Genomic DNA, 24,313 nt, shown 5'->3' on the forward strand with positions numbered 1-24,313 from the left:
TAGCTGATTCACTTTGTTATACAGCAGAAACTAACACAACATTGTAAAGCAATTATACTCCAAGAAAGATGTTAAAAAAAAAGGAAACAAACAATACTGCAGTGATAAAGTGTCCTAGTTCCTCCTAAAGTGATATGCATAACAATATATCTTTGAGTTCTTCTTACAGAAACTAATGCCCCCACCTAAGTGGAGGATGGTAACTTCAGGCTAAGTACATGATTCTTGGAACACCACCCTGTTACCTCACCACTAAGCAATCAAAAGAAAATCCCACACCTTGCAGCCCTCACCCCAAATTTTGCCTTTAAAAACTCTTCTTCAGAAACTATCAGGAAGTTTGGGTCTTTTGAGCATAGGCCTCCCCATACTCCTTGTTTGGTCCTTGCAATAAACCTTTCTCTGCTCCAAACTCCATTTCAGTTTGTTTGGCCTCACTGTGCATTGGGCACACAAGCTTGGATTCGACAGCAATTTGTGTTTTAATTTTATTTATGACATACAGAAGTTTTAAAACTTCATCCAGTCAAACATCTTTTCCTCTGGTTTTGGATTCTGGTATTATGATTAAGAAAATCTTAGCCACCCCAATAGTATCAATATATTCTTTTTTATTCTTTTATAGTTTAAACCATTTAAAACCTTAATCAACCTAGAATGTACTTTAGTTTTATGTGAGGTAAAATCCTTTCTTTCTTTTGAAGTTAACCTGCTATGCCAACAGTGTTTATTCACTAATCCATTTTCCTTCCACTGATTTAAAATGTGAATCTTATCACAGTCTTATCACAAGCTATTGTATATACTAGAGTCTAATTTGGGGCCTTTCATTTTGCTCTACTGATCTGTTTATCTTCTCTGAGCCAGTTCTACACTGATTAAGTTATTGTCATTTGATAAATTTTTTAAAATCTGATTGGGCTTGTTCCACATTATTCTTTTTCCTTTTCAAGCTTTCTTGGCTATTTTTGTCCATTTATTGCTCTGGATGATTGAAGATCCCTCTACTATCCAATTAGGGGGAAAATGCTATTGGAATTTCAGTTAGACTTGCATTCCATTTATAGATTAATTTAGAGACTACTGACATCTTTACAATATTGAATCTTTATACTGGGAATGTGGTTTAACTCTCCATTTATTCTAGTCTACTTTGATGTCTCTAAGAAAGTTTTATAGTTTTCTTCTAATAGGTATTTTAAAGATCATTTCTCAGTTTTATTTTTATTGAGAGAGTGAATGGGAGTTTTACATTTTATTTTACAAGAATGCTCCATTGATTTTTTAAATATATTTATTTTGTGACCAGCCACCTTACTGAACTATCCTGTTAAGTCTAATAGTTTTCCAGTTGATTCATTTGTGTTCCTTAATTAGACAATTATGCTATCTGAGAATAATGATGATTTTTGTCCCTCTTTTCCAGTAGTTATATCTTTTATTTATGATTCTTACAATACATTAGCTATATCCTCCACAGCAATACTAAATGAAAGTGGTGATAACAGACATCTTTACCTTGTTCCTGACTTTAATGGGCATGTCTCTAGTTGTTCACCAAAAAGCATGAAGTTGTTTGAAGTTCATATTCATTGTCATATTATTACAATATTCTTCTATTCCCATTTATTTATTTATTTATTTAGTTTTGGCTCCGTTGGGTCCTCGTTGCTGCACACAGGCTTTCTCTAGTTGTGGCGAGCAGGGGCTACTCTTCCTTGTGGTGTGTGGGCTTCTCACTGCAGTGGCTTCTCTTGTTGTGGAGCACGGGCTCTAGGCGTGTGGGCTTCAGTAGTTGTGGCTTGTGGGCTCTAGAGTGCAGGCTCAGTAGTTGTGGTGCACAGGCTTAGCTGCTCTGCTGCATGTGGGATCTTCCCGGAGCAGGGCTCAAACCCGTGTCCCCTGCATAGGCAGGCAGATTCTTAACCACTGCACCACCAGGGAAGTCCCTATCCCCATTTTTTAAAAACCAAATACGAATGTTGAATTTTTATAAAATGCCTTTTTAGCATTTATTGAGGTAATAATATGATAACTTAAGGAAAAGTCATTCACTTACTCCTGTGATGAGATTTCTTAATACTGTATCTTTCTCAGATTTGTCTATGCATCCTACTTGGTCAAGGCACATTATTAATTTCTGCATGTTATTTTAATGTTTTGCAGAATTCTTCCTGCTTGCATTTTGGTTAAGGTCCTTACATTTATATTGATAAGTAGGATCAATCTGTGGTTTTCTTTCTTTTATACAGTGACTATCTTGGTCTGTTTTTGATACCAGGATAATGCTATTCTCTTAAAATAAAGAGGAAAATGTATCCTCTTTTTTTTTTTTTTTTTTGCAGTACGTGGGCCTGTCACTGTTGGTGGCCTCTCCCGTTGCAGAGCACAGGCTCCAGACGCGCAGGCTCAGTGGCCATGGCTCATGGGCCCAGCCACTCCGCAGCATGTGGGATCTTCTCAGACCAGGGCACGAACCCACGTCCCCTGCATTGGCAGGCGGACTGTCAACCACTGCGCCACCACAGAAGCCCCAATATATCCTCTTTTTATGTGTTATGGAATGGAATATAGCAGTCAAAGTTTTAAAGGACTTAGCAAAAAAATCATCCAAGCCCAGTGTCTTTGCTGAGGTAATAATTTTAAAACTTCTAATTTTTTTCATCTTGATTATTCATCTATTCAGGTTTTTCAACCTTTTCTGAGAAAATTTTGTATATTTATATTTTTCTACAAATGTCCATTTTAATGAGATTTTAAAACTTTATTACTGTAATTATATACCATTATCTTATTATTTAACTATTTTCATCTGTATACTTTGTTATACCCATTTTCTCATTCCTTTTATATATTTGTGGGCTTATATTTTATATTTGTTTGTCCTTTTTCATTCATGTTTCGATTCTATTTTCAAATCCATCCTTCCTTGGGACCCCTTTCTCCTTCACCCAAGCTCCTGGTAGGATTTTCTAATGCTAAATCCATCTGTTTTCTCCCTCTTTCCCAGGCACCCAGTGTTTTTGTGCAGACTTTATCTTCTCTGAATCGCTCACCACAGAGCCTGACAGGTTCCACAGTGAGAAGTTTCCTTCTTCTCTTTTCTACAAAAACCTATTTGATTTGGTCCCATCCCTCAAAGTGCTGTCAGGCAACTGTTTAATTCATCCACTAAAGGCAGTGAGATGGAATAAAAGAGAAAGACCACTGAAGTGGGATTTCGAAGCCCAGAGATTAAGTCCTGAATCATATATGTCACCAACTAGCTCTCTGGCCTTATCTCCAGACCTTACTTTCCCCAGCTGTAAAATAAGGTACTTGGATTTCAGGATTTCCAGAATCCTATTCACCTTGAGAATTCTATGATTATCTATTATCCAGTTATCCAAATAAAATATCTCTAGTTGAGATGAGATTAATATTAATATTAATATAATAATAATATATAATATACATAATATAATAATATATAATATATATAAAAATAATATATATATATATTATATAATATAAATATATATATTATATATAATAATATATTATATAATATATATTATATATTATATAATATAATATTATATATATTATATATATTATATTATATAATATATATAATATATAATATAATAATATATATAATAATAATATTAATATAATATTAATATGTCTACATAATGCTTTCATTTTCACAGCTATTTGGGGGATTTTGTAACCCAAAGCAATGAACAGCATGATGCTTCCTAACATTCCTTGAAAATGAGCGAAGAGTTCTTTATAAAATTCACTGGCTCCTTCAGTGTCAAAATTAAATCTACTGTGTTTCCTAACAAGGCAACCAATAGAAGCTTGAACAATTTCTGGAAAAACTAAAGTAGTACCAAGAAATGGAATCACCAAATTGCCAAGCAAAGCAGTATGATAACATATAATAATATGAGGTGACAGCACCATTCTGGCCTTATGTATTTATTTAAAGTTATAGTTATAATTTCTCCCAAAGGAGACCTCGAGTTAATTTCTTAATTCTGTTCTTAAACCCTTGTCCTAGACAACAGCATTATTTTGAGGTAAACTGGAAAGGGTAACTCTAGTGGGAACTGCCCTTCTTCTAGGAACAGTATCCCATTTTAAGAAATGCCCTCCATGCTAGCTCCATATATGTGGTTCTTGCTATGGACCCATTTACAAAGCAGCAGTTCACTGATTGGCCCAGAAAGGAGACATGACCAAAGCAAAACCAATGAACTTCTTCCTTGGATATTTGGACCTGGGACCAAGAGTAACGGGAATTTCCCTGGTGAAACCAAGCAGGACCCCATGGGGCCATCCCAGGTACAAAAGCCCCTCTGTGTTCCCTGTTTTTTGAAAAATGCTTTAGTCTCGTAGGCCTTCCCTGAGTTCCAAAACACAGGGGAAGTGAGGGATACAGAAACAAAGGAAAAGCAGTTAAGAAGAAAAGTGACGACAGATTAAACAACAGTCAGTGATAAAACAAAGTCCTAGGTCCTCCTCAAGGAATATACATAACAATCTGATGCATACCTTTGAGTTATTAGGAAGAAACTAAGACCCCCCATCCAGATGGAGGATGGTGACTACATGAAGACCACAAGCATGGAGACCCCAGACCGGTTGGAACCAGAGGTTGACGATTAAGATTTCCGAAACACCACCCTGTTACCTCACTATCAACCAATCAGAAGAAAGTCATGCATCCTGCAGCTCTCACTCCAAATGTCACTGTTAAAAACCCTTCCCTGAGAGCCTTTTGAGCATGAACTGCCTATTCTCCTTATTTGGAACCTGCAATAAACACTGTACTTTCCTTCACCACAACCTGGGTCAGTAAGTTGGCTTTGCTGCATGGCAGGTGAGTGGACCCAAGTTTGGGTTCGGTAACACTGGGAGTGCTGAACATACTGAACATGTAGGTAGTGAAGCTCATGAGCCAACAGAAGCCATGAGTTCTGTCACATGGAGTTCGGTTGTGGCAAGACAGAAAAAAAGGAATCTATATGCAGAGAGAAGTGGGGCATAGAAGCAACTGGACAAAGATCCATGGAGGAGTCGATCTCAAAGAGATTTGCTAACTCCAAGGCTACGAGAGAAGCACCATTCTTAGACTAATGCAGACGACTGGCATGCTGCAGTGAACGTCAGAGCAAAACACCCTACTTTAAAGGTGGTTAATGAGACTTAACCATGAGTACTTGCCAACAGAACATGGGAGCTCTCTGCATTGGGTGTCAGTGTTTAGACAGAAGAAGGAGGCCATTCAAATATGGATCCATATAGAACATAGAACAGTGTGGTGCCAGTGAACAGAGCAAAGTCAGATGAGAAAAGAGGGGTGAACACAGACCATGCTACCATAAGCTAACAGTTTACAGGAACTTCTTAGTGAAGAGGGACATGTGGGAACTATTTAAAGATGACTAAATTAATTTTGTATCATGTTTACATTAACTAGATAATAAGTTCAAGTTTTATTTCATAGAGTAGATTTAGGGATTCATAATCAATCACTTTGATAATCTTTATAAAGACATAAATGAATTAACCCTACAAGGTATACTTAATGAGCTGAACCTGGATGATCCCAAATGGCAATTCCAACAACATTCAGATTTTCAGCACATTAAGAATAAACCACGCAATTCTATCAAACATTGAGAAAAGAGCTAACACCTATCCTTCTCAAATTCTTCCAAAATATAGCAAAGGGAGGAACACTCCCAAACTCACTCTACGAGGCCACCATCACCCTGATACCAAAACCAGACAAAGATGTCACAAAAAGGAAAACTACAGGCCAATATCGCAGATGAACATAAGTGCAAAACTCCTCAACACAATACTAGCAAATAGAATCCAACAGCACATTAAAAGGATCATACACCATGACCAAGTGGGATTTATCCCAGGAATGCAAGGATTCTTCAATATATGCAAATCAATCAATGTGATACACTACATTAACAAATTGAAGGGGAAAAACCATATGATCATCTCAACAGATGCAGAAAAAGCTTTCAACAAAATTCACCACCCATTTATGATAAAAACCATCCAGAAAGTGGGCATACAGGGAACCTGCCTCAGCATAATAAAGGCCATATATGACAAACCCACAGCCAACATTGTTCTCAATGGTGAAAAACTGAAAGCTTATCCTCTAAGATCAGGAACAAGACAAAGTTGCCCACTCTCACCACTATTATTCAACATAGTTTTGGAAGTCCTAGCCACAGCAATCAGAGAAGAAAAAGAAATAAAAGGAATCCAAATCAGAAAAGAAGAAGTAAAGCTGTCACTGTTTGCAGATACATAGAGAATCCTAAAGATGCTACCAGAAAACTACTAGAGCTTATCAATGAGTTTGGTAAAGTAGCACGATACAAAATTAATGCCCAGAAATCTCTTGTATTCCTATACACTAATGATGAAAAATCTGAAAGAGAAATGAATGATACACTCCCATTTACCATTGCAACAAAAAGAATAAAATACCTAGGTATAAACCTACCTAAGGAGACAAAAGACCTGTATGCAGAAAACTACAAGACACTGTTGAAAGAAATTAAAGATGATACAAACAGATGGAGAGATATACCATGCAGACGTAGAGAATGGACTTGAAGACATGGGGAGGGGGAAGGGTAAGCTGGGACAAAGTGAAAGAGTGGCATGGACATATATGCACTACCAAATGTAAACTAGATAGCTAGTGGTAAGCAGCCACATAGCACAGGGAGATCAGCTTGGTGCTTTGTGTCCACCTAGAGGCGTGGGATAGGGAGGGTGGGAGGGAGACGCAAGAGGAAGGAGATTATGGGGATGTATGTACATGTATAGCTGATTCACAGCAGAAACTAACACACCATTGTAAAGCAATTATACTCCAATAAAGGTGTTTTAAAAAAAACCACTATATGGTAAATGAGTGTGTTCCTCTCTGCACAAAGATATCTATATCACACACTCCAGGAGATCTGAAAGGGGAGGAAAGAAGGAGTTTAATAGTTTTCTAATATTTATGAATTTTATCAATATATTTATAAGAATAAGCTATAAAACTATGAAAGGCAAAATGTGAGGCAACAATATGGAGGTTTTGCTAAATTTCATAGGTTGCTGATCATACCCAGCTTCAGTTTCTTGGCCAATGCATCAACTTGAATTGTGGGATCAGATCCCATGGACAGAAAACATATCAGAGGTGTTCGTGTATCACTTTCTTCCCAAGTTTTCTCCAGATTTAAGATAACTGGTTCTGTGTACTTTTCCTCCAAAGAATCTGCAATATACTTTCTTGCTTGAAAAACAGTACGGTCTGGGCACCAAGACCTAGAAATGCACACATGTTAGAGGAAATAAATTCAGGTTTTAAAAATTCTATCTAATGCTAAGCACATAAAGAACACATAGTTAGTTAGCAAAAGGATAGTGAGCTAATCCTCCTTTATGCAGATATGTGTAAGATGGATGGCAATGTTTTCTATCCTTGGATGAATGCAAGTTTGTTCATGTCGTTTTGATGCGAGGCATTGGCAAGGAGTAGGTCAGGGCCAGTTCTGTTGCCAATCTAGAAGGGAACTTAGAAGTCAACTGATCCAAACGTCTCATTTTCAGAGGAAGCTGCAACTACTCTGAAGCTTTAGTTATTTTCGTTTTAAAACACATCAGTGATTATCCCTAGTAACTAAGCTATCAGCTTCAGGGAAGCAATTCCTCATTCAAACTAATACACAGGAGCACATTCATTCTTTGACAAATATTTATGGAGTGAATACTATACATCACGCCCTGCTCTTGATGCCAGGGACTCAGCAGGGATGCAAGGGGAGGCATCCTCTGCCAGGTCCAGTACATGATGGGGGCTGGCCTGCTGCATACTCGAGGTTCTACAGCCTTCAGAGGGAGATAATATGTCAATGGTGTTAGAAGTAGCTTGATCAGCAAGCATTTATTTAATACCATCTGTGTAGACTACACTGTAGCAGGTTCTGCACACAATGACACATTAAATAAATGTCATTTGATATTTTTAGATCACAGACAAACTCTATGGATTCTTCTTTGTTAGTAGATTGCATTATTCATTTGACAAAGATTCAATTTTAAAATGATGGATATAAGACACATCTATTCTAATAAAACAAAAACAAATAGCCATTTTGCAGTCTACAGGTCCTGAGGTCATCACTGCTGACAGCTCTGATCACTCTCAAAGAGTGACAACAACCAGGAAACAACTTTTCTAAGAAAACTCAGGGGTATAACATTAGGAAAGACAAAAACAACTCCAACATAATCCGACATCTTTTTGTTATTCTTTTGGTGGTTTCGTCTCCCCCAACTCTACCCTTCTGTGTTGCCCACCACACACACACACCCCGCCACACACACACACACACACATACACACACACACACACACACACACACACACACACATCTTCCAATATAGAATCCTTCTTTGAGCTACTGCATGTTGGGAAAACATGAAAAGTGAGAAAGAAAAGGAAGAATATTCTTCCTCAACATCACTTTCAAACTTTTGCTTCCATTTTAACAGCCAAAACAGCATTTATATGTTTCAATAGCACAATATTCTTGGTTTTAGCTTAAAAACTAATTGCCTTGTAACTCTGTGAGATCTATTCTTTTACAGAAGTAAATTCAACAATAAATGATTCACTCAATGGTAAATGGTGACCAAAGTGAATAGTACAAACATATTTTTCATACGTGTTTTGCTAAAAGCACTATCATTAACACGTTATCAAAATATACCTTTCACCATTTTATTTGCCATCCCAGACTTCAGTTGGGAAACACATACATCTATTACAGTAACTACTGGCACATAGTGAAGTAAGCTCACTGAGGTGGGATCTGTAATTTGACACTATAAAGTGATGCTCTAGGTCTGATAATACCTATTCTCACCTGATAAGTAAAAGCTTGTGGCAGGTATCTAGTGAGTCATTATATCCATCAGGGATGATTTCCTCCTCTGGAGCATCTTTATCAAACCAGATTTTCCATCCCTTCTCATTACGAGATATCTAAAATAAATAAGCTGATTAGTGAGCCCCGGGAATATATGCAATTAAAATTGAATAACCTGAGAAAGCCATTCTTTATAGGCAGCTAATTTTTTAAACATAACCACACTGTTTACATTTTTCTTCAGAACCAGTGACTCAGATAGATTGGATATTATGATTCCCTTTCAGTTTTTCCATTGCTCTTCTACGTTATTCGCTAAAATTAGGACTATGTATCAATTATGCTAAACGACTGGGCAGGAAAAAACATAGACCAGGGTTTCTCAACCTCCGCACTATGGGCATTTAGGGCCAGATTAATTTAGTGTTGAGAGAGGCTGTCCTGTGCATTTTACGTTGTTTAGCAGCATCCCTGGCTCTATCCACTAGTCACCAGGAGCACCTCTGCCCCTGATTTGTGGCAATAAAAAAGGTCTCCAGAATTGTCAGTGCACTCTGGGGTGTGGCACCAGGTTGCCCTTGGATGAGAACCACTGACATAGACCACTTTGATACCCAAACCTCTACATGTGGACCTCTACTTAAACTAGTGATAGATGACAAAATCAAAACTTTTATTTTCCTAGTCATCCCCCCACCTTGAGACTTTAAACCTAAGAATGGATGAAGTCTCTCCAAGAGCTGGTCTCAAACACCTGTTCTTTCAGAAGCATGGAGAGAACCACAGGTTTTCAGAGGTACTAAAGGATGCTCCCTGAAGTCCGAGTGCTGTCCAAACTAATTACAGAAACTATAGATCGGTGAGCCTGACGCTGCTCCTCAGCAACAATCAGGCTGGATTATTTAGACAGTGTCTGAAGCGTGTTTTAAAAGCCATGGCAAGCACTAATAGCAAATATTTATATAGCAGATACTATGCGCCAGACCCAAGGACTGTACTTTTACTTCTATTATCCCCACTTTTTACTGAGGCACAGAGAGGTTAAATAACCGCCCAAAGTCCACACCACACAAGCAATTCATCATCTAGGATACAGACAGGGTGCAAGTTAATAACAAAACAATTGCTCTGTGAATCAGTTGCTCCAACTTTGTCCCTGGGATGCTAAAAGATGGAGACTTTCTGAAATGTTTCACAGCTGCCATCTTTCTCTGAAGATTGCAGCGGCTCTCCCTAGTTGGCTGCTGCCAAAAGAATCTGCCTGGCACAGGGCTTGGAGGGCCTGGGTGCTGCTGCAGCCCCACCCTACTGCACTGGTACCTGTGCTCTGCTACTCAGAGTGCCCCCTGCAGGTCTCCTCCACACTGGCTGCTAAAGAGAAAGAGTTCCAAGAAGAAACAGGGTGCGTATTCTCAACCTACTGGCCTTCCATCTGCTAATTTTGACTCTACCATATAAAGCTTTCAGGGCGAGCTGCATCTGTGATAGGATAACTCCCAGCGCCTTGCTCCTGCATTTCCCATTCCTGGCCCTCGCTGCTAGCAAAACCACCTCCAGGTGTTACACAGTTTGGCCTGGGATGCCGAGGCAGGGCAGCTGCTCTTTGAGGCTATTTTTGTTTCAGTTTCTGACACCCACTCAGCTGGGAGATTGATCTCCTGTTTCCTCCCCTCCTCCCACAGACAGGCCAAACTCTTGCCCATCTGATGGCAGGTCGCCCTGATGGCTAACTTCTGCAAGTTTGTGGAGAACAACTCTTCCTCTTCCCTTCTGGCCCATCCAATGGTGTAAAAGAAGCTGGACAGAAATAACTCATGGTGTCATGACCATGGGGTCAAATTACAGCTTTACCATGTATGGGCTATGTGGCCTTGGGCAAGTGCTTAACCTCTTTGAATCTCAGTTATCTCATCTGTAAATCGTGTCAATAATACTTCGCTTGCACAGTTATTATTGTTGCAAAGTACCTACCCATAGTAAGCGGTAGTAGCCACCAGATTCTACACCAAGGGTGCTTAAAATCTAACTGACCGAGGCAAATGATACTGTATATCCTTATATAAATATAATCCGTCAGCAGAGGTGTGATATTTTCCAGTGGTACTTGAAGGCCGCCTTTACCCAGTCTCGGACCAGACCCAGACCACTTTTTTTTTTTTTTTCAAAGTATTTGTTTGGACTTGGAAGACTCAGCTGTAGCTGTAGTACAAAACAAAGCTTACTGTCCACCACAGATATAGTCCAGGGACTTTATCCAGTTGACTCTGACCCAACCATGGTGCATGGGTAAAGAATACATAATGTTCCAGAAGTACCCCTAAACAGACACACCTAGTGTACTCTTGGGTGCGGGATAGGATGTTTGTGGAGGGGAGGGAATCACATGGTGACAGTGCGAGGCTTCTGCCATCCTCAGCCTAGGGATAAGGCTACCAATCACTCACTTTGTCCATCACCAGCAACCGTAAAAAAGATGATTATCAGCATTTGACACTGGGAAACTGCAGGCCCTCCATTGGTGACACACAGTCGTTACCAACAGACCTCAGTAATAAACAACTGTCTTTATTCTGAGTTGCATAATTGTTTTCTGGCGAGAGTTGAATCAACAACTAATCCACAATAACCAATTTACATTTTCAGATAAGAAAAACAGGTAAATCGGGGTCTGTTTCACCATTTTCACCATTATAACTTCACCATTTTATAAATATTTTCACCATTGAAATGAAGGATTTTTTATAAAAGGACCTCAACCTCTTCACTTGCCTCAAATTCAAATTTGCTCAAATTATTTAATCACAGGCAGTGAAAACATGGAGTCTACAATAAAAGGGTCCACCCACCCAGAATAAAAGGGTTCTGATTCTGACAGCAACTCAAGCAGGTTATAAATGATCCATGCCCACCACACAGAAGTAAAGACAGTTGCCTGCACCTGTGAAAAGATTCCTTGGGATATCCGTCTGTCCACCGCCCCCAACCCCCCAGGAGAGCCACAGCGCCTTAAAGCTACACAAGTGTGTTGACTCCTCTGGGTGAAGGGTTTGTCACCAGGAGGCCCCAGTTTAAATGGCCCAGGTGTGTTTGGGTTTACAGATCTGTACTTTTATCCAACCCTTTATTACCTGGTTCATAATTTCTGCAAATTGCGGAAGTTTACTCAGTTCCACAAGATTCAGCCAGGTCATATCAAGGATCCAGCGAAACGGTTTGGGAGGGCAGGCTTTCAGATCTAGAGCTGCTCCCCCTGTGGAAAGGCATCAGTGAGAATCAGGTCAGCTTGTGCTCTGTTTTTTAGAAATTTATTTTCCAAATAATAAAAAACGAGATAACCATATCACACACAAAAATGGGAAAATTGGAAAACAATCACGTTATAGAAAATGTGGTTACCTTTTTTTGGTACAGTTCCTTCAAGTGTTAGTGATTTATACCATCTTATACAGATAGCAACTCCCTGTCATTTTTCCCTGCAAAGAATTTTTCTCACGTGTTTGCAGATGTTTGCCTTTTTATTGTTTTTTAACTATCTGAAATTTATTTATTTATTTACTTATTTTTTGCGGTACGCGGGCCTCTCACTGCTGTGGCCTCTCCCATTGCGGAGCACAGGCTCCGGACGCGCAGGCCCAGCGGCCATGGCTCACGGGCCCAGCCGCTCCGCGGCATGTGGGATCCTCCCGGACCGGGGCACGAATCCGTGTCCCCAGCATCGGCAGGCGGACCCTCAACCACTGTGCCACCAGGGAAGCCCTGAAATTTATAATTTTGATATCAATGAATCGGTTGATCTTTTCATGTGTGATTTTAAAAGTCATTTCTTAGTCATCACTCCTCCAGAAGTTTGATATTCAATACTATTGAAATATTTTTTATCAGGTCAAAAAGATGGATAGATGGATATATGAAGGGATGGAGGGAAAGAGGAAGAGAGGAGTATAATACATCTGTGGGTTTTTAAGGGGGTAATTAATGTTCAAATCATTTATTCATTCATTTATTCAACAAACATTCACTGAGCCACCTCTATGTATCCGGCATATTCCAGGCACTGGGGATAAAGCAGAGGAAACCCAACAGGGCTCCTGCTCTCACCGAGTCGAGTGGAGAATGTGAGTGATAGCACTGGATTGTACTTTGAAGCAAATCACAAGTCAAATGAGCACATTCAGTGTGACAATCTTCACCAAGATGTGTGATTATATCTGCACTTTCAAAATTCCTCTATTGCATGTCTTTAGCAATGTCTTATCATAATAATTCCAGCTCTGTTGTTTAATTCAGATGTATGCCAAACAGTGGTTCTTGAACTTTTAAATTCTATAACCCTCCTGAAGAACTCATCAAATCCCCCCACTTCACTTACCAACCCGGGGACAAAAACAGGGGAGGTGGCGGGTGGAGGGGACTACAGGTCTCTGCTCTCCCCTCCAGCATCTTCCTGAGAAGGTGAATGAGCTGAAGTACTCCTTTCGTGTAAATCCCTTTGCTCCACCGTGGAGTCAGGGGCTCTGAGTGCCACAACACCTTTAGAACCTGTAAACCTTCCTCCCACATGCCCCCACCCCCTGCAGCGACCAGGTGAAAAGACCTTATTCTAGCACCATTTCTGCTAACACTGAGTTTACCATAGGAGAAGCAAGCCCTAGAGTAAGTCACCTGCAGATTTAAGGGATTCTCTCCTCTAACACGGAGGTAGATGCGTACCTTTTCTTCTTGGTTGTTTCCCCCTCACAGTGATTTCATGTAAACATATACCTCAAAGACATCAGGAGACGATATTTAAGCTACATCAGTGTTTCCAACATATCATGCACCTAAACTAACCCAGAACAATCACAGCCCATCCCGTTCCCCCAAATATCTTGGCTCTGCCACTCGCTAGCTGCATAAACTTGGACAAAAACTCAGTTTCTCTCAGTTCTCTCTTCTGCCAAATGAGCGTAATAATAGAATCCATCAGATTGATTGCTGTGAAGATTAAATAAATGAATGTATGTAGAAAGCCAACAATAGTCATGGCCCAGAGTAAGAGCTATGTAATCATTAGCTGTTATTTTGACATTAACTCTCTGTTTTGGAAGGCTCAGGTCCAATCCAACCTGGAAGGCAAGAGAATACCCTCTAATGTGTCTTTCTGTCCATGGTTTACAATAAAAGAAAGATGATATTTTTCTAAAATAATCAGGCAGGGGAAACAGGTATATCAATTACTCTACAGTGCAGGAGTGCCCCTGGTATCTATTTCGTTTTTCAAAGTGTTCTGACATTCTCGGTTGAAGAAGAAAGTCAAAGCCACCTTCCAAATATTGCAGAAAACTAGTAGGAATTAATACAAAGGGAAATCAAACATTTCTGCTATGATAAATAAGTCTTTCTTCTTTCCCCCTTAAGTACTGAGTTCAAAATGATAAAAAATATCAATGATCTAAGGGCCATATTTGTTAACTTTGTAAAAAAAACATTAAAAACAAAGTCCTACCATCTTTTTTTTTTTAGATTTTTTTTAATGTGGACCATTTTTAAAGTCTTTATTGAATTTGTTACAATATTCTGTTTTATGTTTTGGTTTTTTTGGCCTGGAGGCATATGGGATCCTAGCTCCCCGACCAGGGATCAAACCGGCACGCCCTGTATTGGAAGGTGAAGTCTTAACCACTGGACCACCAGGGAAGTCCCAAGGCCTACCATCTTTTAAAAAATAATTTGGTCAAGCTGTAAGCAGTTCAAAACTAATACAAACTGTACAATAAACCAGTTTTGTATTTTTTTCAACCCTTTTACTGTGCTTGACAGTGCTGACTGTACTGACAGTCCACCTATCATAAAATCCCAAATTAATCTTCTGAAGCGCTGCTCATGCTACTTCCCTGCTCATAAAACATGCGGTGGCTCTCTATCGCCAACTCAATTTAAATCCAAACTCCTCTCACTGACTCTCCTGATCCTATACAATCCGGTTCTCCCTGACTCTCCAGTTTTATGAAATGGAGTCACAGATGTGCTCTAACCACAGCTCAGATGTGCAGCCTTCTTTATTTTTCTGTGACAAATCAAATCCTTCTCACAAATTCCCTCCCCACTGTGTTGCTGCGTTTCTCGGTCTCCTCTGATTTAAAGACTTTTGAAGAATCCAATCTCTTTCAGGGAATAGCTCTGGCTTGGCTGGGTGTGCTGGGTAGGGAGAGGTGAGGTAGGGTGGGTTTGTGTCTTGATGGGGAGGATGCCTCAGATCTACATGCTGCCCCCTAGGCTTCACTCGTCCCAGTCACAGGCTGGGATCCTCTGAGCCACGACAAATCCTGTCTGACCTATGGGGGCATTAGGCTGCAGTCCACAGAGGTTGGTACTTTGTCGCTAGTTATAAAGTCCCCCTGTCCTGCAACTTCTTGGTTTGGACCCCAGACCCTCGCTGTGCACCAGCCCTCTCCGCATTTCCACAACCACACTCCCACCTGCCAAACCTTAGGCTTATCCATCTATCCACTACCCTCCACCGATGCTGTGATGCAGCTTCCATGTTGGATGTGGCTCTGGGGCACTTCCCTGCTCTCTTTGAATTTCGATGTGGCCATGCATCTTACTTTGGCTAATGAAATATGAGCGTGACGTGTGTCACTTGTGGGGTAACCTTTAAGAGCCAGCACACAATTTGCCACATCCTGTCCCTCTTCCATAGTAATTATGGAAGCAATTTGGATTCCTGGGCGACCATGACAAGCATGTCAGATAGAGAGTAAAGGAGAAGTATACTTTTGTTGTGCTGAAATTTGAGGATTGTTTTTATGGCCACAAAACCTGGCCTATCCTGACTAAAACTAGGTCCCAAAATCACATTCATTATGTCCCCACTCTGACACTTCTCAAAGTAGCTCTTCTTTCAACCATCCAGACCAGAAATCTTTGCACAGAGCAGAAATCTTAGACTCATTTCTGACCCTCTCTTGGCTCTCACACCCAGTCCTTTGTCATTTTACTTTCATGAGCTCTCATATTTGTGTCTTCCTTTATATTCCCATTGTCTTCACCCTAGGATGGGAATGCATTTCCTGTGGTTGGGAAGCTTATAACAGACTCCCTTAAAGCACTTTTCTCTAATCCTACACATGTCTGCCAGAGTAACCTTCCTAAAGAACAATAAAAGGATCACATCACTACCTTACACAACTCCTTATTTCTTATCAGATCAAGAAATCCTTCCTCTAGGAACCAAGGCTCACCAATGTACATACTCCACTCATGTCTTTTTCCATGCTGTTCTGTCTTAGCATGGACGTTTTCTTCATTTCTACCTATCATCCATGGTCCATTTCAAATGTCACTTTCTTCTTTTGGGGGAGAAGGGCTGCCAGAAGATGATTTATTAAACTACTTATAAAGATCAAAAAAAATAAAAAAAAGATTGGACCATTTTCCCCAGGTATCAAATAACCTGAAAAATTCCTGGCTTAACCTGCAAAGGCATATTTTCCAAGGAGCTTTTCTTGATCTCACCAACCACATGTAATCTCTCCTTCCTTTTAGATATAACACTTTGTTTTTAGCTCTCTTATAACACAGGTTATTCTGCCTTATTTTGCAGGGTTTTTTTCAATTATCTTTATTTGAACTATGAGACTTTTATTTCTTTTAAAGCAATGTCTGTTTTTTCCTTGTATCCCAAACACCAGTATGGCAGGTTTGCATAGTATATGCTCAATAAATACTTGTTTAACTGAATTGAATGAAAATACCACTCTTTTGTCTCCTTAATTATACTTTTAACATGGAGATAAGCAATGAGCCGGGCTCTCTTCAAATATAAAATACAAGTGTGCTTTTTGTTACAGTCTTAAATGTCATTATAACCCCTTGCTTAAGGAATTGGTCTCTTGCAGTAGTAGAAAGATCATCACCTGAATCACTATTCTCCCCTTTGGCATTTGGGTCTCTTATTCATAAGCAACAATGCTCAAACTTAATTTAATTACATAACTAAAAACTGCAGAGTTAACACAGACCTGAAATCAATCATCTTGAGTAACCAGAATAAAATGAATGGAAATCGGTGGGGGAGGTGGGGGAAGAGGTATACATAAAGAACTTCACTTCCATTAGAACTTAATTCCTCCGGGTATTACAAGAATGGGTCTACAGGACATCAAAGAGCATACCTAAAGCAATCTCCTTTACATAGCACATCCATATCCCAAACCCTTCACCTTTAATGAGAGCCTGAAACTCTCTGTGCTTCACCGTTCCTCTCTGAAGATCGATTTTTAAGGTCATGAGGAGCACAAAGAGGAACTTGTGGTTCTCGTACAAGCCTCTGACAGAATATGTAAAAACTTCATATGTCAGATACTCAATAATATTTGTAATTCTCTTTTGAGGCAGTGGAGACTTCTCAGACCTGCAATATGTTTTAAAAATCAAAGAGGTAAAAATCCATTTCTAAGAGAGTAGGTAGGAATACACACAAAATTTGGGGGGCAAGGTAGTGAGGCCCCACCTGGCCATGGACTGGTCAAATAACTTCAAGAACTGGGCCAGTGAGGTCTGGTACATGATGTTGACCATGCTCATCTCTGTGATGAGAAAGTAGAGGATGCTGCCTCGGGTGGCCACGGGCCGGAACTCCTCCTGGGCCGTGTTAATCTTGATCTCTGTTTCCGCGGCCACGTGTAGTTTTTCACTTACTTCAGCTGCTGTCTGCTTGGTGGTGTGGAGGACACCGATGAGAGATTCGTCATCTACCAAGGAACCTAAAAACCAAACAGGAAAGCTGTGGAACACAAGACGGGAAAGCCGCGAAACGAGATGCATCACTTCTGAAATCACCGCGTTAATTTTCAACTTGACTTTTCCAAAGCCCACAGGATGGAAGGGCAGAATCTTAAGACATGAGAGGCTTCTAGTCTAACCAGGCATCCGATGCCTGAATCCGTTCTAAACATTCCTGCCTAGGGTTTGTCCCCCACTCTGCCTGAAAATCTGTAAAAGGCAATTCTCAAGGCAGCCCACAAATCTGGTCTTCAAATGTCTGAAGAAAATTCACATCTCCCTCCAGTCCCAGTGGTTTCAGCTGTTCCTATGACATGGCTTTCACCTCCATTATCATCTTGATGGTTCCCCTCACAGTATCACAGGCTTTTCCTTCCCACTTGTCTCACAGTGTGAATTACACACCAGCTTACAGGTGAATCGTACTTTCTCTACTCCTGCTTTAGTTCAACAGTCCTTGACATTGAGAACTCTGGTCCTTCTATGTCTCTAATGAGTTAGGAGACAGTTGAAGTGTCTAACCAGGAAGAAAAATCCTGATTTTATTTTTAGTTTTACTCTTCATTATTGTTTTTAACAGACATAACATGTCTACGACAATAAACATAGAAATAAAAAATCTCAATTTTAAGACACAGAAAGGTGCTCTGGAGGTGCTGAGATAACGGTCACGATATCTGCAGAGAGCGGTGCTCTGGCCTACCTAGAAGCAGGTGGGTGCTTCTGGAAGGTGCTGAGTTACTTGCTCTGATGGGCACGCTAGGTCTGCTAGGGAAGTCCAAATTGTGACTAACCTCAAACTCTTGGCTGGATCCTCAGTCAGTCCTCCTTGGTAATATTTACAATGCCCAGAGGCATCAAATGGCTGGGAGATGTCATGGACCACGAGACAGACAACTTCATTAGCACAAGCAGTGCAATGAAGGCAGATAAAAGGCCTTTTCCATGAGGTCACCTTAAAGTGCTGGAGACTGCTGTGAGAGTAACACTTAATGTACTTCTGGGAGGTTAAGTTTTTTTGTTTTTAAATCCAAGGGTTAAAGTGCTTTTGGGAAGTATTCATCATTAGATTGCGAATGAATGGTAGAATTTAGGTTGCTGTAATTTGCCTACTACAGAACAATATATCCCAGGGGGTGGTACGATGATCTGACTGCCCAGAGGAGAACCTATCCCTGACTTCTAAGTGGGAGGTCAAGTCCAGAGTGACTGAGCCTGGGCTGCTCAAGTGTCTCTGACAACATTACACACATCATAACCCACTGTGGCAATTGCATTTCAACACCAAATGAAAGAGTCAATCTAAAAAACACAAAATAGATTGAGCACATTAGTCTCCTTTCGGCAAGCAAATTAGCCTGTTGTGAGTTACCTAGCTGTATTGGGAGCCCTTATTTTTCTCGGGAGAGAGCAATTATATCAAGAAAACTGTGTTATTATCAAATGCTCAGATGCCGGTTGCTAATTCAGATATCAGATTCTCTGCAGTCCCTCTGTAATGTCTAGATGGAAATTGCCTTGCTTGTTTTTGCGTGGATAACTCAACTGTTTCCTAATATCTGTAATCATGAGAGCATTGAAAAGAGGGTACAAGAAATCCTTATTTATTCACAATCCATTATGTGATTATTTCTTAGTAACACAATACCTTTTGTAGTACTTAATTTGTAGAGAAGGTTATCTTCAAGTTCTTTCATCTTCCGCTTATTAAAAGTCACATCCTCCAAAAGTTTAACCCTCTCAGACTCTAACTCCTGTTATTAAAAAAAAATAACATCAGAACTGTAATTACCAGTTATTATGGCAAATGCAACCTACTAGTGTTTATTATTCATTTTTAAAAGTTTAAACAAAAGTGCCATTCAAATGACACTATCGTTAGTCAAATCTATCTATTTGTATTTTTATTTCTCTGGACAGTTTTTTAAAGATTATGCCCATTAGCATTAAGTTTCCATAGCACTTACACGGGCATGAATGAGATAAACCTGCTAAAATAATTTTGCTCAGCTCTCTTCTCAACTTTAAGTTTTTTTAAATTAAGACTGTCCCATTCTCTTGACCCTGTTCCCATATACCGCCTCAGTCAGAAATGCTAACTTCATTTGCAGTCAGAAGGGCTAGAGACAAAGAAGCATTAATAGCAAGTAACCAAGAGGCTACTCAAGCCAAATGGAGCTCCTGAGCTGGGACCTGACTATAGGAACATCAGGTACCTGCTTTGACATAGCCAGCTGCCAATACAAATCCATTTTCCATTTTTTTGCATCTTCTACCAGAGGGGCTAAATTGGATGTCTGGAAGGTATATTCTTTTCTACATAAATAATATAGTCTTAAAATTATACTTTGAAAAAAATTTCAAACTTTCAGAAAAGTTACAAGACTGGTACAAAGAACTCTCATATACCCTTCACCTAGATTCCTCAAATAACATTTTGCTTTATCACTATTTCTATATAATACTTTTTATCATTACTGTTATTATTACTGCTGAACTGTTTGCATATGTCATGATACTTTATCTGTAAAAACTTTAACACATCTCCTAGGCAACAGGACATTCTCTTATACAACCATAGTGTAATTTTCAAATTCAGAATATTTAACATGGATATAATACTCTTGCTAAATATAGAGTAAATTAAATTGTCTCAAAAGCATTCTTTATAGCATTTTTTTAATATTACTTTAAAAAATTTATTTATTTATTTATTTTTGGCTGCATTGGGTCTTCATTGCTGCACACAGGCTTTCTCTAGTTGCGGCGAGCGGGGGCTACTCTTCGTTGCGGTGCGCAGGCCTCTCATTGTGGTGTCTTCTCTTTTTGCGGAGCACAGGCTACAGGCGCGTGGGCTTCAGTAGTTGTGGCACATGGGCTCAGTAATTGTGGCTCGCGGGCTCTAAAGCGCAGGCACAATAGTTGTGGCACACGGACTTAGGCGCTCCGCGGCATGTGGGATCTTTCTGGACCAGGGCTCGAACCCGTGTCCCCTGAACTGGCAGGCGGATTCTCAACCACTGCGCCACCAGCGGAGCCCTGTAGCATTCTTTTTTGATCTTATACAGAATCACACACTGTACTTAGAATTGCATTAAAAATGTGTTTTTAAACTACTTATTTGAGAAAGTTTCTTGAAAAACTGCTACGGAAATACCACCACTTTCAGAAAGTCTTCCTAAACCAGTTTGTCAGTTAAAACCCACAGCACGGCATTCCTCTGTACATCTACTATGGCTTGCATCACAATCTATGTGTCAGCTATATCCCTCCAACTAGATTCTGTGCATCTAGAGGGCAGGAACTTGTCCTATTAATTTTTAAAAATTGAAGTATAGTTGATTTACAATGTTGTGTTAATTACTGCTGTACAGCAAAGTGATTCAGTTATATATATATATATATATATATTCTTTTTTTATATTCTTTTCCATTATGGTTTATCATAGGGTATTGAATATAGTTCTCTGTGCTATACAGTAGGACCTTGGTGTTTATCCCCTATTCATTTTGGTATCCTTGACAGCACTTATCTTGAGGCTTTGCAGAGAAGCGACTCAACCTAATAAATATTTGTTAAATTGAAGTGTACTGAATTTAGTTCAACAACTTTATTTTACATCTGGGGAAACTGAGGACCCAGAAATATTAACTCCAAATAACATGGCAATATAATACACACAGCTACTTACTAGAAGGGATGAGCCTAATATCCTTGTCCCCCAGCTCCAAGACTAGTATACTGCCATTGTACTAGTGGCTTGCAGTATTTGATGGGGTGGTGATGAAGATCATGGCTGTATTTGCAGAGAATAGCTAATGAATTGTCTTCATTAAAGCAGTCATCCCAACAGTGGCAGTATAGAAATATGTGGACAAAATGAAATCATGTTAGCGTCCTTTTCAGTGTGATATGGAAAAACAAGCATCATGGTACAATGGACGACTTGTGAGTTTTACAGCATGAACTGTAGAGCTTATCTACGAGGCTTGGCAGGGTGGAAAGTCTATGTGCTCTTATGGGTTAAGACCCTATTCTCCTTGGTCTCCATTTGTTCATCTGTAAAATGGGGGTGTAAGAGCAGGATTGTTAGGAGGGTTAAACATCACAGTCAGGATGTCCTCCTGCAGATTAAGTGTGCACTTTGTTTTTTCCAGCAAGGCTGGTGTTAGCATCCTAGTGCATCTCTTGAAGAGGAAGTTAAGGCCTAGAAGAGTGAGCATGGGGCGCTCTGGGGACGTGGAGTGTACTTTAGATGGTGGTGTGGGCTGCCTTACAGAAGTTAGTGTAGCCTGCATGGGGGATCTGGACCAATGAGGCACCATCTCAGAACAGACCAACAGCACCAGGTAGACCAAGAAGGAAGGACTAATTTTCAACAGTTGATACCACATGGCCCTAAGAGGTGATCGAGGCAGTGAACTGAGGGGTCCATGCTCTCTGCCAGACTGTGAAAGTGAGATGATTCCCTTTCTAGATTGCATAAGCCCTGGGCAGTTTCTTGGAAACTAAGATCAAACAGCTAATGAGGGGGAACTTCCCTGGTGGTCCAGTGGGTAAGACTCCATGCTCCCAATGCAGGGGGCCCAGGTTCGATCCCTGGTCAGGGAACTAGATCCCGCATGCATGCCACAACTAAGAAGTCTGCATGCCGCAACTAAAGATCCCGTGTGCCACAACGAAGATCCTGTGTGCCCGCAACTAAGACCTGGTGCAGCCAAGATAAATAAATAAATACATAAATATTAAAAGAAAAAAAATCAGCTAATGAGAGTGGAAGCTGGAACTGGGCTCCTTTTACTCCACCAGACTGGCTGCCTTTCAAGGGCCTGCCCCAAGTTAGCCATTTCTTGTTAACCAGGTAGGATTTTACTTCTCTTTTTACTGAGCCCTGTATTTATCTGGTGTCAGTATCATTTCTCTTTTCCTTTTTGAATCTTTCTCTGTATTTGTAGCCATCTGTTCATATCACTTCCTTTCCTCCTTTCCTTAAGTCTTCTGCCATTCTTTCTCTCACCCTCCCATTTTATGCATCTCTGGTCTTATTATTTCTAACCTTGCCTTTTCCTTGAAACCTTAATACTAACATTAATTACGTTTTAGCAAATATAAACTTCCTCAGATTTTATAAATATATTTTATACAATGAAAATATATAAAATTATATTTTATACATAACATTTAATGTTTTCTGAGCTTTATCTTAAAACTTAATCTATCAGTCTCTTAAAATCTTCCAGCCTTAACTTTTTCTTTGTTTTATCAGAACCCTCAATTATACTTAATTTCTCTGCTTCAGTGCAAGTTTCATTTAATTAAGATAAAAGTATGGCTCTCTAGATCATTAGATTATTAGATTGTGGTGTTATCAATTACAATCAAGTACTATCAATTACTATTGCAGTGTAGTAGTTGAAACTACTATAGTGGTAACAATACTCATTCAGAGCAAGTTCTTCTTTTCCAGGATCATTATTTTATTGAATTTTCCAGGTGTATCCAAGACTATTCATCCATAGGGCGATAGATATGAAAGTCAACATACCCAAAGCTTTAAAGTCAGAAGTAGAAAGAGTGATGTGTGTGTGCACGTGTGGTTTTGGTGTCGGAGGAGAGGTGAGTTACATGATTTCTCAACAGGACTTGAGACTACAAAACAAATGTTTATGCTAACAAAGGTAACTATGATTTGCTCAATTTTTTCTTTTCCATATACTCAACAATTTCCCAATACATTTAAAACGTTTATTAAAATTTATTAGAAGTAGAAGTTCTTTACCTTGAGAAATTATTACCTGTTTCTCTGTTAGAATTACCCTCCTTAGTAACTGGTTCTCAAGTCCTTTCATGGTAACAGTAAAATCAATGACTGACGTTTTAGCATTGATCTCAGGGGTAAAGGCAGGGTTTGGTAACTTTGTTGTAATATAAAGTTTAAATGTATCCATGATATCACATTCCTTATCTCCGACCTTCACCTACATCAATTCAAATATTAAATTACAAACAGCTTAAAGGACAAGACAAGAAATTTGGGTTCAGTTTAGGAGAGAGTTTATCAAAAGTCAGTGCAGTGAAATGAATGAATTACAAAAATCAGTTGTAAAATTTTAATCAGTGATCTTAAATAATAAAGCCTATTCCATTAGAATAATTTAGACTTGTGGTCCTGCCTGAAAATGTTTTTAGCCATGACACCAAGCAAATTAAATGAAAAATTTGTCCAAAACAAATGTTGAATAAAGGAAAACTCAGGCATGCCTCATATTTGATTGTTTTTTCCCACCTGAGGAAATTGTTTCCTGCTATGGAAATTTGTTGTGTTTATAAGAAGTGAAAAAAAAAAAGAAGTGTTATTTCTTTTTGCATTTCACAGTCATATCTGAAGCATATTTGACAAGAGAAAGGGTTAATGAAATTTTCAGAGAAAAAAATGCCAACTTTTTTCCCCAGAAAGATAACACTTATCTTAAACACCACAATTTTCAGTGTATTGAAAACAACTGGGTTTGCTACCTAACACTCAGGTGGAAGTTATAACATTTTAAAATGACTTAAAATTTTAATTAATTTTAATCCTTCCTGTGATTGA

General features: G+C 39.4%; 1 protein-coding gene and 1 non-coding gene across 24 annotated transcripts in view; one reads left to right on the forward strand and one right to left on the reverse strand.

The window, feature by feature from the left end:
- The window catches only part of DNAH8 (dynein axonemal heavy chain 8), a 327,555-nt gene that overhangs the window by 83,027 nt on the left and 220,215 nt on the right, over positions 1 to 24,313 (reverse strand). For 22 of the 23 annotated variants that reach the window (XM_067753082.1, XM_067753094.1, XM_067753083.1 and 19 more), the window contains 7 exons: positions 23,517 to 23,699; positions 19,369 to 19,474; positions 17,449 to 17,701; positions 17,159 to 17,349; positions 12,083 to 12,204; positions 8,952 to 9,070; positions 7,145 to 7,347 (listed from right to left, as the gene is read on the reverse strand). In XM_067753082.1, coding sequence (XP_067609183.1) covers positions 7,145 to 7,347; positions 8,952 to 9,070; positions 12,083 to 12,204; positions 17,159 to 17,349; positions 17,449 to 17,701; positions 19,369 to 19,474; positions 23,517 to 23,699 — 1,177 coding nt within the window. The remainder of the gene's footprint in view (positions 1 to 7,144; positions 7,348 to 8,951; positions 9,071 to 12,082; positions 12,205 to 17,158; positions 17,350 to 17,448; positions 17,702 to 19,368; positions 19,475 to 23,516; positions 23,700 to 24,313) is intronic. The other variant, XR_010946846.1, reaches the window with a different exon arrangement.
- Positions 22,260 to 22,332, forward strand: TRNAW-CCA (transfer RNA tryptophan (anticodon CCA)). The gene has a single exon. It is a non-coding gene; the product is annotated as a tRNA-Trp (tRNA).

Source organism: Pseudorca crassidens, chromosome 10 (assembly GCF_039906515.1).
Source record: "Pseudorca crassidens isolate mPseCra1 chromosome 10, mPseCra1.hap1, whole genome shotgun sequence".
In the NCBI taxonomy this organism is placed as follows: domain Eukaryota; kingdom Metazoa; phylum Chordata; class Mammalia; order Artiodactyla; family Delphinidae; genus Pseudorca; species Pseudorca crassidens.